We start from the raw sequence: 15,078 nt of genomic DNA on the forward strand, positions 1-15,078 counted from the left end.
ATGCATGAAACTTTGGGTTTGGTTCTTACTAAAGAAAACTAATTGTTTTTAGAAAACTTTCACTCTGCAAAAGATGTGACTGGGACTGCAAATACTTATTCAGGCAAATAGGGAGGGGAGCAGAGGGGCATTCCCTCAAAACAGCACATTTTCTTCCTCTACCTTGGACAGTTAATAAGAAACGCAGGCCTGAGCCATCAGAATATATGCTGGTCAGAGCACAGCCACGTGATGTCCAGTAGTATTGTAATGAATCCATAATTAAAAGTACTCCTGCTGTCTTAAAAAAAAAAAAAAAAAAAAGGAAAGGCACCTCAAATACTGAAGCATTGCATTAATGTTTTGTATGTGAAAGAGTAGGGATTGGTCACTAAAACACAAATTATACTCCAAAATGTTCCGAGAGGTTTGAAATTTCAGGTGTCTGTCAGTCAGTCAGCTCACACACCTTTCATGCTTAAGGCTGTTCTGGCTGGCTTGACAGCTGTTTTTAAATTGACATATTTTTAAAAGATATCGGCTTAAAAGTAACATTATGAGAAAATTTGGCACTGCACCTGCAGCATGTTGCTTTGGAAAGACGCGTCCAGGGTGCGCTGCACGAGACAGCAGAGGGCTACCTCTCTTTTCTCAGTGCACAACTTACGAAAGGCTTCCAGTGTGGACCTCCCAGCAGGCATGAGTCCCTGCTGAAGGAGCCCCAGAGAGCATTGGGTTGGGTGTTTGCCCTCTGTTCTGTTGGCCTGAGGGAGAACACATCCTTGGCCTGGAATAACTGCCTGTCCAGTATCTAGCACAGGATTCTGTTTTCTATAACTTTCATATACTTTCTCTTTAAAAATATTTTATACACACACACACACACACACACACACCTTGTTATTTTGTTCTTGTAGGAAAGTCTCATGTTGCCTAGGCTGGCCTCCAACTCACTGTGTAGCTGAGCATGAGCCGACCTTGCCCTATCGCCTCCACCGCTCAAGGGCTGGCATTTCAGGTGTGCCTAACACACCTGGTGCTTTTCTGCACAGGAACCGCCCCTTCCGACCTACCTGTACTCAACACTTAACCTCTGTGAAGCCAAATGTGACATTTTGGAGTGAGCCACCAGGTGTCACCCTTCGCCTAACCACCATGTTACGTTAACCCTTAACCAGAGGAGAGGAAAGATGGGAGGTTTAATTCTGTCAAATGTAGCTTTTAAAATCTTATGGAAGAGTTAGAAGGGATAACGAGAAACACACCAAAGTGCAAATGTATAATTTTGCAGCCTATTTGTTATACCATTATTTATTTAACTGTAACATTTCCTTAGGAGGCAGAGGAAACCCTGTGGCATTCCGCTACGTACAGGGTGTATTTGGGGAGAATGAACCACAGTGTGCTTTCAGCTTGGCTTGTAGATAAACACTCGCATACAGCTCAGAGGATGACGTCCTTACAGCAAAGGAAAACTGTCAAACCAGCTATCACCCGTGTGGCGAAAGAATTCTGTAAGACACAAAGAATGAAGCACAAATCTGTAATCTCAAACTCAGGAGGTGAAGCTTAAGGCAAGCCTGAGCTCCGTTGTGAGTTTGAGGCTTATCCTGGGTTGTATGGTATCCACCTTAAAACAAAACAAAAAACGACGAAATTTGGAGTGCTATAATTTTCTATAAAATGGTATGAGTGAACTACATTCATAAACTGGACAAGAATATCAACAAATCTGTGGAGTATAAGAGATAAGGGCACATTTACTAATCTGTGTGTTTGTTAGCTTCACACATGTTGACGGGAATGATCCTGAGGCGATGTATATGCTGCTAGCAGAGTTTGTTACCCAACGAGCAAATGATGGCTCTAAACTTATCTTTGTTTCATTTCTGTTTTTCCAAGACATGGTTTCTCTGTGTAGCCCTGGCTGTCCTGGAATCTTTGTAGACCAGGCCAGACTTGAACGCACAGAGATCCACCTTCCTCTGCTTCTGGAGTTCTGGGATTAAAGGTGTGCACCCCCACGCCCGACCAAGTTTATATATTTTCAGCAATGAGTTCAAATTTTGCTATTTTTTTCTTCAGTACCTATTTTCACAAACAGAAAATAATACAAAGGTCAAAAAAAGAAAGAAAGAAGAAAGGAAGGAAGGAAGGAAGGAAGGAAGGAAGGAAGGAAGGGAGGGAGGGAGGGAGGGAGGGAGGGAAGAAGGGAAGAAAAGAAAAGTTGAGGTCTCAGCTCACATTCAGTGCTCATTAAAGAATCTGGAGCCATTGGTGTGAGGCACTTGGTTTTCAAGGTAGAATTTATACCAGAGTCATGCAGGCAAATGTGTGCACTGGGGGAAGGGAACACATGCCATCTGGATGTAGACATGAGCCCCCACACATGCACATACACATGTACACATATATGACCACACATACACAGGCAGACGAATGTGTATGCCTACCAGACATGATATAAACACAGGCTTGGCTTTTCAACATCAGATGAACCTCTTTTCTGTAATCTAGTAGTTTGTAAGTTGTCTAGTTAGATTGCATTTTTTTTTTTTTTTGTTCGTTTTTTGTAATGTATACAACTGGGAATGAGCATCAGGACACCATCAACTCCAGGCATTCACCACGCCCACAGGCCAGCTTCCAATTTAATTCCTTAAAATGAGACCGATTGCCAGATTATTGGCTGCCAGAGCAGTAGCTTTAAGGTTCTGACTCCAGAGGCAGACAACAGACAAATCAGTTAAGATTTTTAACTGAGCTAAAAAAAAAAAAAAAAAAAACAAAAAACAAAAAACAAAGGAAACACAAGGGGAGAGAGGAGTCACTACCCAGTTCTGCCCTCTCCCTCTAACTTTGAGAGGATGCATGGTAGCTGAGGATTGGAGAATGCAGGCAACTATTGCCCATCAAGTGGGTCAAACTCACTGAAGAGAAAGCCCAGGAGACAAGGAAAGAGCCATCTTCTCCTTTCCCCACTCACTTCATACAGTCAGGCGGTACATAGGGTGCATCAAAGAGCTGGAACAGCTTTTTCTTTTCTCTCTCTCTCTCTCTCTCTTTTTTCTGAGACAGGGTCTCTCTGTTCTAGCCTTGGGTAAAACTCTCTCTGTATACCAGGCTGTCCTTGAATTCACAGAGACCCGCCTGCCTGAGAATGACACTTTTATGGCTGTCTTTCTGTATCTCTTGTGAGCTATTCGTCATCATTTTTTTTATCTAAAGAAAAGGGGGCAGTGGTGCAGATAAAAATCTCCACTTCATAGACTCATTAGGACTTCCACGCACGGTCTTTGGTTTACCATGTGATCAGAACACTTCTTCAGAGCAAGTGCAAGCTACACTTCATTATTATAATCATTTCTATTATAACATACGAAGGACAGAGGGTGCTTCGCAGGCATCATGTCACAAATACATATGATATTCATCTTTGAAAACCTCACAACGCCTTTGTGCAAATAGGAACACGTAGCCACAGTTACATCACAGACAGCCTATGTTTTTTCTCAGAGGCTGCCCTCTCAGGTTGTACAGAATGTAGTCTTCACAGCTGTACTGATGAAGTACATAACACCCCAATGGCAGAAGAGTTAGGGCTTGGTGACAGAGGGGTCATTAGATAACAGATGGAGAGGCTCAAAGGACTGTCGAGTTGGTCCTGGATTCTACGATAGGTGTGCAAAATTCTGGCGCAGTTATGTGTATGCAGCCCAGGGTGGAGGTTGATAGCTTTTCAGATGTGAAAATGAGTCATGTAACCCCCAGATTTAGGAAAGCTTTTTATTAGTAGACGTATGGAGTCCAGATGGATGGAGGAAGTGAAGGATGGTTCTGAGAAGCATCTTAGAGAATCTTTCGAGATTCCTGAGACCAGTTCTGGAAGGAGAGGCTGCATCTGGGGCAGACAGAACATCTTAAGGGAGTGAACAGGGAACGGGGAAAAGGAGAGTTCCTCAGGCAGTTTCTGTGTTCTAGGGCCAACTCTGTCTTAGAACGGAGCAAGCGTGCCCCTTCCAAGTCTTTGGCTGAGTCTGTGTCTCCCGTGGGTCTGCAGAGGTCACTCACACTCCATTAAAGCATAGTCATCCATGGCTTCTCCTGGGAAGACAAGAGACCGAGGGGCAGGCTTCACTGGATAGGCACCATCTTGCCCTGTCCCTTCCCACCTCCTTCTTCCCTGACCATACTTGTTCCGGGACTCCACAGGATTTCAGAAACGGTTGGCCTCCATATGGAGTTGTTCAATAGCTGGCTAACTAGTTTCCCGGTCACCTAACTCACCTAACTCGCCCAGAGGGGAGAAAAAGAATGATTTGTGAGTGAGGTACACACAAAGTCAGGGGAAAGGTCCAATGATACACTCTCCCACTAAACATTGTTGTTCCGCCTGTGGGGCGGTGTGTGTGTGTGTGTGTGTGTGTGTGTGTGTGTGTGTGTGTGTTTTCTAAGAGAGGGTCTCACAATATAACTATTCCATGCTGGCCTTCAGCCACGGCAATTCTTTTGCTGAGATTAGGGTCACAAACCACCACACCTAGTTTCCATAGCCTTTCTGGATGTAACGTGAACATTGCTGCCAGTGACATCCCAGATAATTTCATCCTCAGGGGTCTTCCTTAGCTGAACTTATCAAAAGTTCTATTCTAACTTTGGGTTCTGAGACTCACCCAGTGTCTTTCTTGACTTCAATCCCCCCCCCACCACCACCACCTTAAATGACACCTGCAGAATAGTAGGGGCTTAGAAGGCATTTCCAGAATTAGGAACCTTCCGTCTGGGAAAAACAAAACCTCCCCAGAGATGTTCTGGTGCTCTCAAAAGAAAGGGCACAGAGAGAGCTTCCTGAAGGAGTCTCATTTTCTGAAGGAATAGTGTGTCCTGGAGGAAGACGCACATGACACTTCCTCCGTGCTCCCACTCACCCCAAGCCTTCCTTTTCCTTAAGATTAGGAGCAGAATTCCGACAAAGAAGATGACACAAACGGTGGTCCCACCGGTGACTCCGGCAATCATGGCCCCAGATGGCGAGGAATCTAAAACAGCAAAGACAAATTCAGTTCCATGACTGCCACATCCTGGCCCAGAGCAGCCCTTTCTCCCAGGGCCCCTACAACAGATGCTCCCTGCCCTGCATGCCTCACCCCAGGTAGCGGTGATGGGCTCATCCAGGCCTGGGTGCTCCACCTGACAGGTGAACCTCATCTCATCTCCAGGGGTCACAGCCAAGGTCATCCGGGCCTGATAGGTACCATCCCCATTAGGTAGCACATCCCGAGGGCTGATGTCCTTGGCATCCAGTGGCTGATTGTCCTTCAACCACCTCATAGTGATGTTCTGGGGGAAGAAGTTCAGAGCCTGACACCTTAGAGAGGTCCCTGAAGAGGCCCAGTGATGGGTCACGGTCACCAAAGGAGGCACTTAAAAAGGAAGGAGGAAGGACATAAGGCAGGCATTTTCACCCTGGGAAGGAGGACTTGAATTTTCACTTTCCTTTACAGATAGGAAGAAGAGCACTCCCTCCTCAGAAAACGCAGCTGCAGGCAATGCCATTTGGTATCCTGAAAATGGCTTCAAGGTTGGACACTAATGGATGTACCACATGGAAAGCAGGCACTTCAGTGTGCTCTCCTGTTTAACATCTGTTGCCAGGGTCTCTGACTAAGTAGATGACATTTTCCTGTCTGTGGCACATGTGTGACTTGGACTCTCAGTTTGTCTGGTTCTGCCTAATAAGAATTCTTGTAGGAAAGGGACTGGGTAAACTGGGAGCCAACTGTGAGACTTGCTGTAGTTTGCAACAGAAATCTTTAATTTCTCAGGGATTCTGCTACTCAGATGGATTCTTACTTGGGATTTTCACCTGACCACTGACATGTCTCTGTGCTTAAAAGGCATAATAAACATGCATGAGATTCCTGGCTAAAACAGAAGGAGAGCAATAATGTTTTCTTTTAGGCCGCACGCTTAGAGAGACTAACTCTGTAGTTCATAGGTATGCTACACACCTCAATATGAGGTGGGGAAAATCCATCTCAAATAGTGGTTCACACTTCCAAACCCAGGATTTGGAAAGCCGAGGCAGTAAAATTTCTGTTTGTGGGTAGTCTGGACTACACAGTGAGATCTAGGCTAGCCTTGGCTACAGTGTGGGAGACTATCTAAAGGCCAAAGACAACAACAATAAGAACAAAACCATAATGACATTAGCCAGATGCCAGATGTGGTAGTTTATGACTGTGATCCTAGAACATGGAAAGCTGAGGCAGGGGGATTTCTGGAAGTTTGAGTCTAGGCTGGGGTACATATTGAGTTAGTCAGTCTGAGCTACAGAGTGAGATCTCAAAAAAAAAAATAAAAAATAAAAAATAAAAAGATGAAAATGTAAATTTTAGTATTGAGAAAGAATTTTCACCAAACTTGGGAGTGTCTGAAACCTTGACCCTTGACCTGGGATTCCCCCCACTCCCGCGCCATCCTGTGTAGACTGAGTGTGGGCCGTCATACCTTGCTGCCCCAGAAGCCCTCTCCCTAGCTCCAGGACCTGTTTCAGCTGCTCAGGGCAGTCCCTCTCCAGGTAGTCCTGGTTCCGCCTGGTGCGGACCTTGTGCATGTCCCACTCTGCCTTGGTGGCCCAGGCGCCTGGCTCTGCTGCTCTCCAGTCCAGTGTCTTGGGGCAGAATTCAAGGTGGTCTTGCCCGTCATACCCATACTTCCAGAAGCCACTGGTTTTGTTGTCTTCATGCACCTCACAGCCCAGAATCACCTGCAGGATGTGGGACTTGGGCAACACCCCCGGCTTTGTGACTGAAAAATGAAGAAGTGGGTTTTGTCTTCACCATCCCCAAGTATCAAATGATCTGGGGTACACAACGACCTCCTACTTCTTTGTCTCCTCTCCTACTCCCTGCCCTCTCCCTAATCTCACACTTGAAGCCCTCCACCCCAAGGTAACAAAACAGTGCCATGCTCTGACCTCCTCAGGGAGGCGACTCCCCTCCCCACCTACCCTTACTGTGGTTATAGTTGTCCATGATGGTCCGGAAGTCTACGATGAACATTTGATCCCACACTTTCAGGCTCTGACTCAGCTGCAGCCACAGCTGGCTCAAGGTCTGACTCAAGAGCCATGGGGCCCGGGGCTCAGCACGGCGACTCTCGTGATTGTAGGATACAAAGAGCTGCTCATCCACGTAGCCCATAGCCTCAAACAAAGGCAGCCCCAGGTCTGACTCCGAGGCACCCATGAAGAGGTAGTGCAGAGAATGGGATCCTGGGGAAGTCGGCAAGCATTTAGAATGGGCAGCAAGCAGAAGTAGGAGGCAGAGTTTCCGAAGCCCTGGGTCAGCTCCCGATATCAGAGAGCGAGTCCTGCTTGTGGACAGACAGAGTTCCGGTCTTCCCGCCTCAGCCCTGGCTGCTCTGGTCTTTTGCTCTTACTCTGCCCGCCTTTTTGATGCTCCTTATTTGAGGCTATGGGTTACCCTGGGACCCAGACTCTGGGAAGTCCTTGGGTTTCTCCAACAGTCTGGTCTGAGCTAAGAGTTGTTGCTCAACCTGTTAGAATGAAAGCCCTAAGGAGCTGGAGGTAGTAGATTTTCTCTGCTTCCATTTCTGAACAGTTTCACATGCCAGTGTTGGCTGAAAAATGCTGGTGAGCGTGCGGACACAAAACTCAGGACAACCTGTCAGCAGACAGAAAGGTTTCCAGGAAAGGGAATTGACAAGGACACTCAGCATAGGATTTTCCCATCAGTTTCCCTCAATCCCAGAACAAGGCTGCTCAGGGGTACAACCTTGGTGATTAGAATGGCACCTGGCATAGGGTCAGTGCTTCGCAAATCCTTGTTGGCCTGGAGTGGTGGCTCACGATTCCAATCCTAATACTCCAGAGACTTGAGCCAGGAGGATTGTCTCAGTTTTGAGTCTATCCTGATAAGCATCTGTGAGTTCTAGGCCAGCCTGAACTACACCCCCCCCCCCCGGGAGGGGTTCTTGGGGGAAAAAATCAGTAAGTTTATGTTCTTGCAACCTGAGAAGAGATTTAAGCTGGTTAACTGCTTTCCAGTGCATAACTAGTCAAAAAGGATCACAGATCCCAGTGTTATTAAAATGTATTAAGCAGGACTTTGGCATCCTTTAGAAAAGGCCTGTTAATCCTTTGTTAATTTGCAAGTCAGCAAAGCCCAGCTGAACAAATTCCTGTAGAGCAGTGGTCTATCCTTCCGGGCACAAAGGGGGCCCCATTTACAGGGGCCAACATCTCAGATAGCCTGCATATCAAATATTCACATCGTGATGCATAAACAGTAGCATAATTACAGTTATGAAGTAGCAGCAAGAATATTTTAATGGTTGAGGGGGTGTGGCATTGTGAGGAGCTGAATAAAATGTCTCAGCGTTAGAAAATTGAGAACTACTAATCTACAGGCAGGTGCTCAGAATGGGGGTGTGGGGGGACTATGTCAAAGGGCACCGAAGTCTCACCCACAGTGAGTGAAAGTGTGGGAAGCCTGCCTTCTGTGTCTCATCAGACTCCTGCAGGGCTCTCCCGTAACCTGTCCAAGGCTGAAGGCACAAAGGTATCATTTTCCCAACCCCTTGGATTAGAGGAATATCAAAGCCTCAAGTCAGGAATCCTCTCTGTCCCCAACTCTCTCTCTCTCTCTCTCTCTCTCTCTCTCTCTCTCTCTCTCTCTCACCAGAGCAATTATCTATGAGGGCAAAGCAGCACATTGGGGCAAAAGAAATTGTTACATAGTGCACTAACAAGGAAGAGGCGGACAACTTATGGACTCCATTGCAGGATCCAGGACTGTCTATCCAAGGGAATCCTTTGCTTTCTGTTTAAACTTAAATGTCATGGCAGGACTCTGAAGATGAACTCATTCCCTGGGCTGCTTGACCTTCTCACTATGGCCACACTGAATAGCTGTTTCCTCATTACTGGATTTCTTAAATTGGAACATTGTTACCAACCGCAAGGGCTGCCTTCTGCCATATAATCTTTGGTTACACTATTACATCCATGGGGGGGGGGGGGAATGACGTTTCTAGATGAAAAGAACAATTGCCAAGAGTGAGGAAAGGTCCTAGCCTCCCTCTCCAAGTGACCTTCACCTCATCTCACAAAAAAAAGTAAGATTGCGGGGTGCGAATGGGCACCCCCAGAGCTAACGGGAAACATCCGAGAGCCTTCCCCAGCACCCGGAATAGAACACGCAACAGGGGCGACTTTGGTCACTCTTGGTGAGAAATTTCAGATCCCAGGTGGGGTGGGGAGCTGGGGTAGAACAGCCCACAACAAAAAACAACGAAACAGCGGTAGGAGACGGAGACACGAGACACAGCTAACCCAACCTCGCTTCTCACACCGCACCGCTGCTCAGTCTGGTGAGAGATACCCTGACAGAGCAGACGGGGAGAGCGCCCCGGGTAGCCAGCCCTGTGGCTGGTGTCCCCTCCTGGGGTCTGCAAGCCGAGAGCTGGAAGACGGGCCGCAGAGGGCAGCGTTTGCATTCCGAAGTGACAAACTCGGGGCGCCAAGAACGCCGCTTTCGGTTTTGCATTCCTCCAGCCCACCCCACTTTTCCTTCCCGCACTCACGCGGAGACTGGGCCTGAGGGACCACGGACCGCAGCAGCGGCAGCAGCAGCAGCACAGGGAGGCCAGCTGATAGGCCCATGTGTCCTGCGGGGACCACCCGTCCTCACTAGGACCTGGAAGCATGGAGGATCCAGGAAGTCACCCTGCAGCCATTGCTGTGACTTCAAGTCCAGCCTGGGTCATGTAGTGAATTGCAGGACAGCTTGAGCTACGGAGTGAAACTGAGAGGGGGGGGAGAGAGAGAGAGAGAGAGAGAGAGAGAGAGAGAGAGAGACACGGAGGGAGAGAGAGAAATTAAAAAGGATGAGAGTATCTAGAACTTGAACTCTGTATCCTGAAGCCAAGGGTGCTTGCTTGTGAAACAGCCTCCTCCTCCTCCTCCTCCTCCTCCTCCTCCTCCTCCTCCTCCTCCCCCTCCTCCTCTCTCTCCCCTCCCAAGCCCTAAACCACTATGGATGTTGTTAATTGTGAAAACTTATCTCACAACATTGAGAGCTAAAGATTCAGCATTTCCACACCCAATATTCAAATGCTAGCGTCGACATTTCAGCTTTTTTTTTTTTTTTTAACAAACTCAGTACGTAATTGTTCAAAGTTTTAAAGTATGTAACAAATTTAGTAAATGGTACAATTCTAGGGATGCCAGCTTTGGCAATCTGAGAAGACAAAGTAGGAAGTGAAGGGCTCTTAAGGGCACACAGGTGGTTAAAATAAGGCTGAGAAAATGAGTACCGAGGGTTTGGTTAATTTTTTTCTTTTTTTTTCTTCTGCTATTTTTGCTAATGTGATTCATGAATATAATATGTAAAGCTAAGAAGTTTTTGGTATATGCAGTGAAATTAGTAGCCACTATCTAACAATTTTAGAATATTTACATTTTATACCTCACTCAATTTTTGCTGTCACCTCTCAAATTATTAAACCCCCTTTGCTCCACTCCCCAGGCTGAATAACCACTCATCTATTTTCTCTTAATTCTGACATGCCCTAAAAATAGAATATATAATGTAGAACAACATCAGACTGTTGTTTAAGTGTGAGTGCGTGTGGGCGTGACTTCTGTGGTTTACCATAATGTTATTGTACATTGTTGTCCTGATTGATCATGTTCTCTAGTGAGTACACATCACTCCACATTTTATCCATTTTACTCCCATTTTCTGCTTTGGGGAATAACACTGTATACACATTGGAGTATATTTAATATCATCTTATGCTCTTATTGCTCTTACATAATATATATCCATGAGCTGAGGTGGAGTAGTAAATGTTAAACCTTTTAATGACCTGCTAGACTGTTTTCCAGTAGCTGTAGACACCATTTTACCTTCCCATAATTAGGGTCTGAGAGTTCTGATTTCTCTACATCCTTTTACTGTCCATCTTTAAAACCCTCACTCACCTACTGCATAGAAAATGCACCTCAGGACTTGACTTCATTTCCTTGATAACCAGTGATGTAGGATATCACTTTACCTGTTTATTGCCATTTTAGAAACCTTTGGGGGAAATGTCTGTTCAGATCCTTATCCATTTTGGGAGGGAGGGGCGTCTGGATTATTTGTTGTCTGTATCATCAAAAGGTGTTTCTCGATATCATTTGTAACAAATGACTTGGGGGAGACTATTAGTCGTATAGCCAGTATGTGTCATTGTGCTCTGTAAAACCACTTTCTAGCTTGTTTGAACTTTAAATAAGGTGAGGATTTCCGTCCTCTGTGATGCTGTAATGGGTATCTGTCCAGCTGCCATAAATGTGCATTCTGCTTGTTAAATTCTTGCAGCACCTTCATCTGTTCTCCTCGGCCACTCAAGCTTTGTACCTCAAAAAAATGAACAAGTGCTGGGAAAGTTATGTCAGCGACAGACATAGATCGTGCAGGGAAAATATCTGTGATAGGTTACTGCTTACAGTCCTGTGAGAAAGGACCAGCAGGGGTCCTGCTGATGGTCCCAGCCACGTTCCTCCTGGGGTGGCATGAAGAGTGAAGCAGATTAACAGGTATTTGCAGGTTCTTTACCTCTCTCCACCAGACACGTGTTTCTAACCTCTCTCACACAGGGATATATCTTTATGACCTTCCTCCACGGATGCGCGTCTGCCTAACCTCCCTCCCTGCATTCCTATGTGTGTACTGCGTGTTCTAAGGGCCCGCCCCACAAACATAAACCTGCACCTGACATCCACTGCAGGGAAGTAGGGACGTGAGTCAGAGTTACAAAAAACCCACCTGCTGCACAGTCTGAAATGTCAAAAGCGCATACCGTACTGTAAAATAGAGATAGATGAAAGATTTTAAATCACGTGTATGTTTGCTAATTTACTGCGTGGGGGATAACTATGTGGGCATGCTTGGAAATCAAAGGACAGTTTGCCCGACTTGGGTCTTTTCTCCCACTATGTGGTCCCAGAGACTGAACTCAGGCTGACGGGCTTGTTAAACACCTTTTCAGGCTTAGATTTTTCACCAAACCCAGTTTATTTAGGGTCCTTAAACACCTTTACCTCGCTTCCACCACCCCCACCCCCCAACTTAGATAGGAGATTAGGAGGGAAAAAAAGCTGTAGACTTCTTTTATCTACTTCCTGTCTGTGGATCTTTAGGGGATTACCACACTCAGTTGTCAGGATACCAGCAGTCCAGTCCGAAGGCCAACACACCAAGCAGCAAGAGGATTCCGATTGGAACGAGTCAACAAAACCTCAAGACTCAGTTGGATTGCCCTGGGAAGTTCTCTGGAATATTTCTCTCTGCGAAGCAGAAGATCGGGGCAGCGATGTCGGTCCGAGAAGAGATCTTTCACTGTGTGTGAGCCTCTATATAACTCCTCTCCTCAGAGTCCACACAAGGATGTTCTCAGCTGGCCAAAGTCACACCCCTCTCACATGAGAGCCCACAGCAAAAACATCACTTAACCTCTCACAAGCCAACCTGGGCAAAACATCATTGTTCTCAGCTTGCAGCAGAACATCACATGACCAAACTGAATCTTCAAAGAAACAAGAGGTTTCCATGTCATACCTTTACCTGCTGAGTGATTTCACCGAGCAGGGATGAAGGTTTTTTTCCCATCAAAATTAGTATTCATGTTTCATGAAAGGTACTATGGACAAACTTTTATAGCTGACAAAATGGCAGAGACAACAAATTGAAACAAACAAAAGGACTAGTAACTAGAATATAAAAGGAATTTCTGTACAGGAAGTAAGAGAAAGACAGAAACTCCAAAGCGGAACTGGACTAAATAAATGAACATAAAATGGATACACTGAAGAGCCCAATACACAGAGTAACTAAAGAAACGTAAAATGATACTTCATTGTGCATTAGCAAGTTGTAAATTTGAGTAATGCCCAACATTGGTAGGGATAAAAACCTAGGAATCTACTGGCACACACCTTTAATCCCACCTTTAGGAAGCAGAGTTAGTCAGATCTTTGTGAGTTCAAGGCCAGCCTGGTCTACAAAAAGAATACAGGACAATCAGAGCTACACAGAGAAATCCTATCTCTGGGGAGAAAAAGAAAAGGCCTAGGGATCCTTACACACTACTGAAGGAAGTGCAGACTGTGGCTTCTGCTCCATTTTTCCTATATAACCCGTTAAGCTCACCAGGAGGTGTGAGCAGATCAGCTTACTTCACTGAGATAATGGAATTCTGTGTTATACAGAATCAGAAGCAGTGCAAGTCAGCTAACGCATTACTGAAACCTCAATGGGGGTAACTCGCTGCATTAAGGAATAAAACCACAGATTTTTTTCTATTGAGTTACTTTGGCCAAGAATGAGCCCAAATTTGAATTTTTCACTTGTTTCCTTATGTCTTCCATCTGCCTGCAGTCTATGGTTTCTGGACTATCTGATGTTTGTTGTGTGCATCTGATCTGTTTTTGGTGCCTGTCTGTTGTTCCTCTGTGTGTGTGTGTGTGTGTGTGTGTGTGTGGTGTGCCTGTGACTTGCAAAGGGGCTTTCCTCTTTATTTAGTGGGCTGTACAAAAATCATGGTATGTGAGATAAGTGAGGGGTTCTTTTTAAGAGATCTTTAAGAGTTTTCCAAAAGTCGCTTTCCTGATAACGACTCAGAATATCACTCAAAACCATACAGATGTTATGAAACTATATTCCCTTGCTGCTTTCAAAATTTATGAGATATTTGGGTTAAGGTAGCATTTAAACTGTTGACTGTTCTCAGTAAATGATAACACACAGTATTCTGGGAAAAGTTTAAAGTTTATATAGTTTAAGATTTAAATCGATGTATTTCATTTAAGTTACAAAAGCTGATTACATGGGAAATCAAGGTATAGTAAGGTTGGTTTAAAGGCAGGTTAAATACAATAAGCTTAGTACACAGTAGGACAGCAGGTTAAGTACATAGTTTAAAAAAATATCTCAGGGCATATTAACCTGGTGGCAAGGTTTGAAAAGAGTTCATTCTCTTTGAAGATAAGAGGGATTTTCATAAAAACACATCACTACACCTATATATTAAATGACCATCTTCACCGGGAAAAACCTGTATGACATGACTTCAGTAAACAGAAAATGCAAACAAGCACAACAGCATGATTTTTTTTATGTACCCCTTAAACGAAAAATATCTATGGAATTCATTGATTTTCTGGAAGGGTGGATGAAGAGTGACAGAGGGAGACGAAGGAAAATACTGACAGACTGCGAACACACATATGCCCTTTCACTGGTGGTCTTCCTGGCAGGAACTGGTTGGTGGGTCTGGAAGACCGAAAACCCCTTACAGTGTACTTGCTGACCACAGTAAATGGCCGCAGAGAGTTTTCACTTTTTAAAGGAGATTCGAGCTATGAGCCTGGAAACTGGGAAGCCTGAAACTGATTCTGCATTGAGAGCAAGCTTTCCCATCGGGTGAGGGGATATTATGGAAAGACCCCCTACATCCTAAGAGACCGGAACTTTTGCTAGACCTCACAGCCAGAGTTTATAATATACCTTGAGGCCACATGACTTAGAACTGCTCGCCTACAGTCTGTTTGCTTAACCTTCCTTTAAGAGGACAGTGTAACAAACAGCCTTACTTGCCTTGGATTTTTCATGTAATCAACTTTTACAACCTAGGCTAATGCAAAGCTAAGAATAATGTGTTGTGGGCTATTCACCAGAGAAGACTGCTCAGACGTGGGTTTCTGCCAAGAAAAAGTCTTTATTAGTGAGCTGGATCCTGCATGCTCAGGATCCCTGTGTAGCACAGAGCCTTTTCCAGAGTGAGCTTTTAAGCACAAAAACCATGTTCTGGGTTGACATACTTCAAGAACAGTTAGCCTGGAGCAGAGCTACAGAAGCAGAAAAAGCAAGGTTACAGTGCCTTTAGTTACCAGAACTATGGGCTTTGATGGATTAGGTCTTTGTTTTCATTTCTCTAGTGGTGTTGCCTACTTGCTGAGCTTTACAGCCTGAATGGTGCCTCCATCATTTAATCATTTGTGCTAAGGCCTTTTCTATATAATGTGCG

General features: G+C 45.3%; 1 protein-coding gene across 1 annotated transcript; it reads right to left on the minus strand.

The window, feature by feature from the left end:
* Nucleotides 1–3,751: 3,751 nt before the first annotated feature.
* Hfe (homeostatic iron regulator) lies at nucleotides 3,752–9,945 on the minus strand. The gene is made up of 6 exons (XM_055614478.1): nucleotides 9,589–9,945; nucleotides 6,992–7,255; nucleotides 6,490–6,789; nucleotides 5,127–5,402; nucleotides 4,908–5,018; nucleotides 3,752–4,083 (listed from the first exon to the last, which is right to left on the minus strand). Exons 1-6 carry the CDS (start codon nucleotides 9,665–9,667, stop codon nucleotides 4,043–4,045), a joined length of 1,071 nt encoding a protein of 356 aa, XP_055470453.1. The 5' UTR covers nucleotides 9,668–9,945; the 3' UTR covers nucleotides 3,752–4,042.
* Nucleotides 9,946–15,078: the final 5,133 nt, after the last annotated feature.

Source organism: Psammomys obesus, unplaced genomic scaffold, assembly GCF_907164565.1.
Source record: "Psammomys obesus unplaced genomic scaffold, mPsaObe1.curated_primary_1811, whole genome shotgun sequence".
Taxonomy (NCBI): domain Eukaryota; kingdom Metazoa; phylum Chordata; class Mammalia; order Rodentia; family Muridae; genus Psammomys; species Psammomys obesus.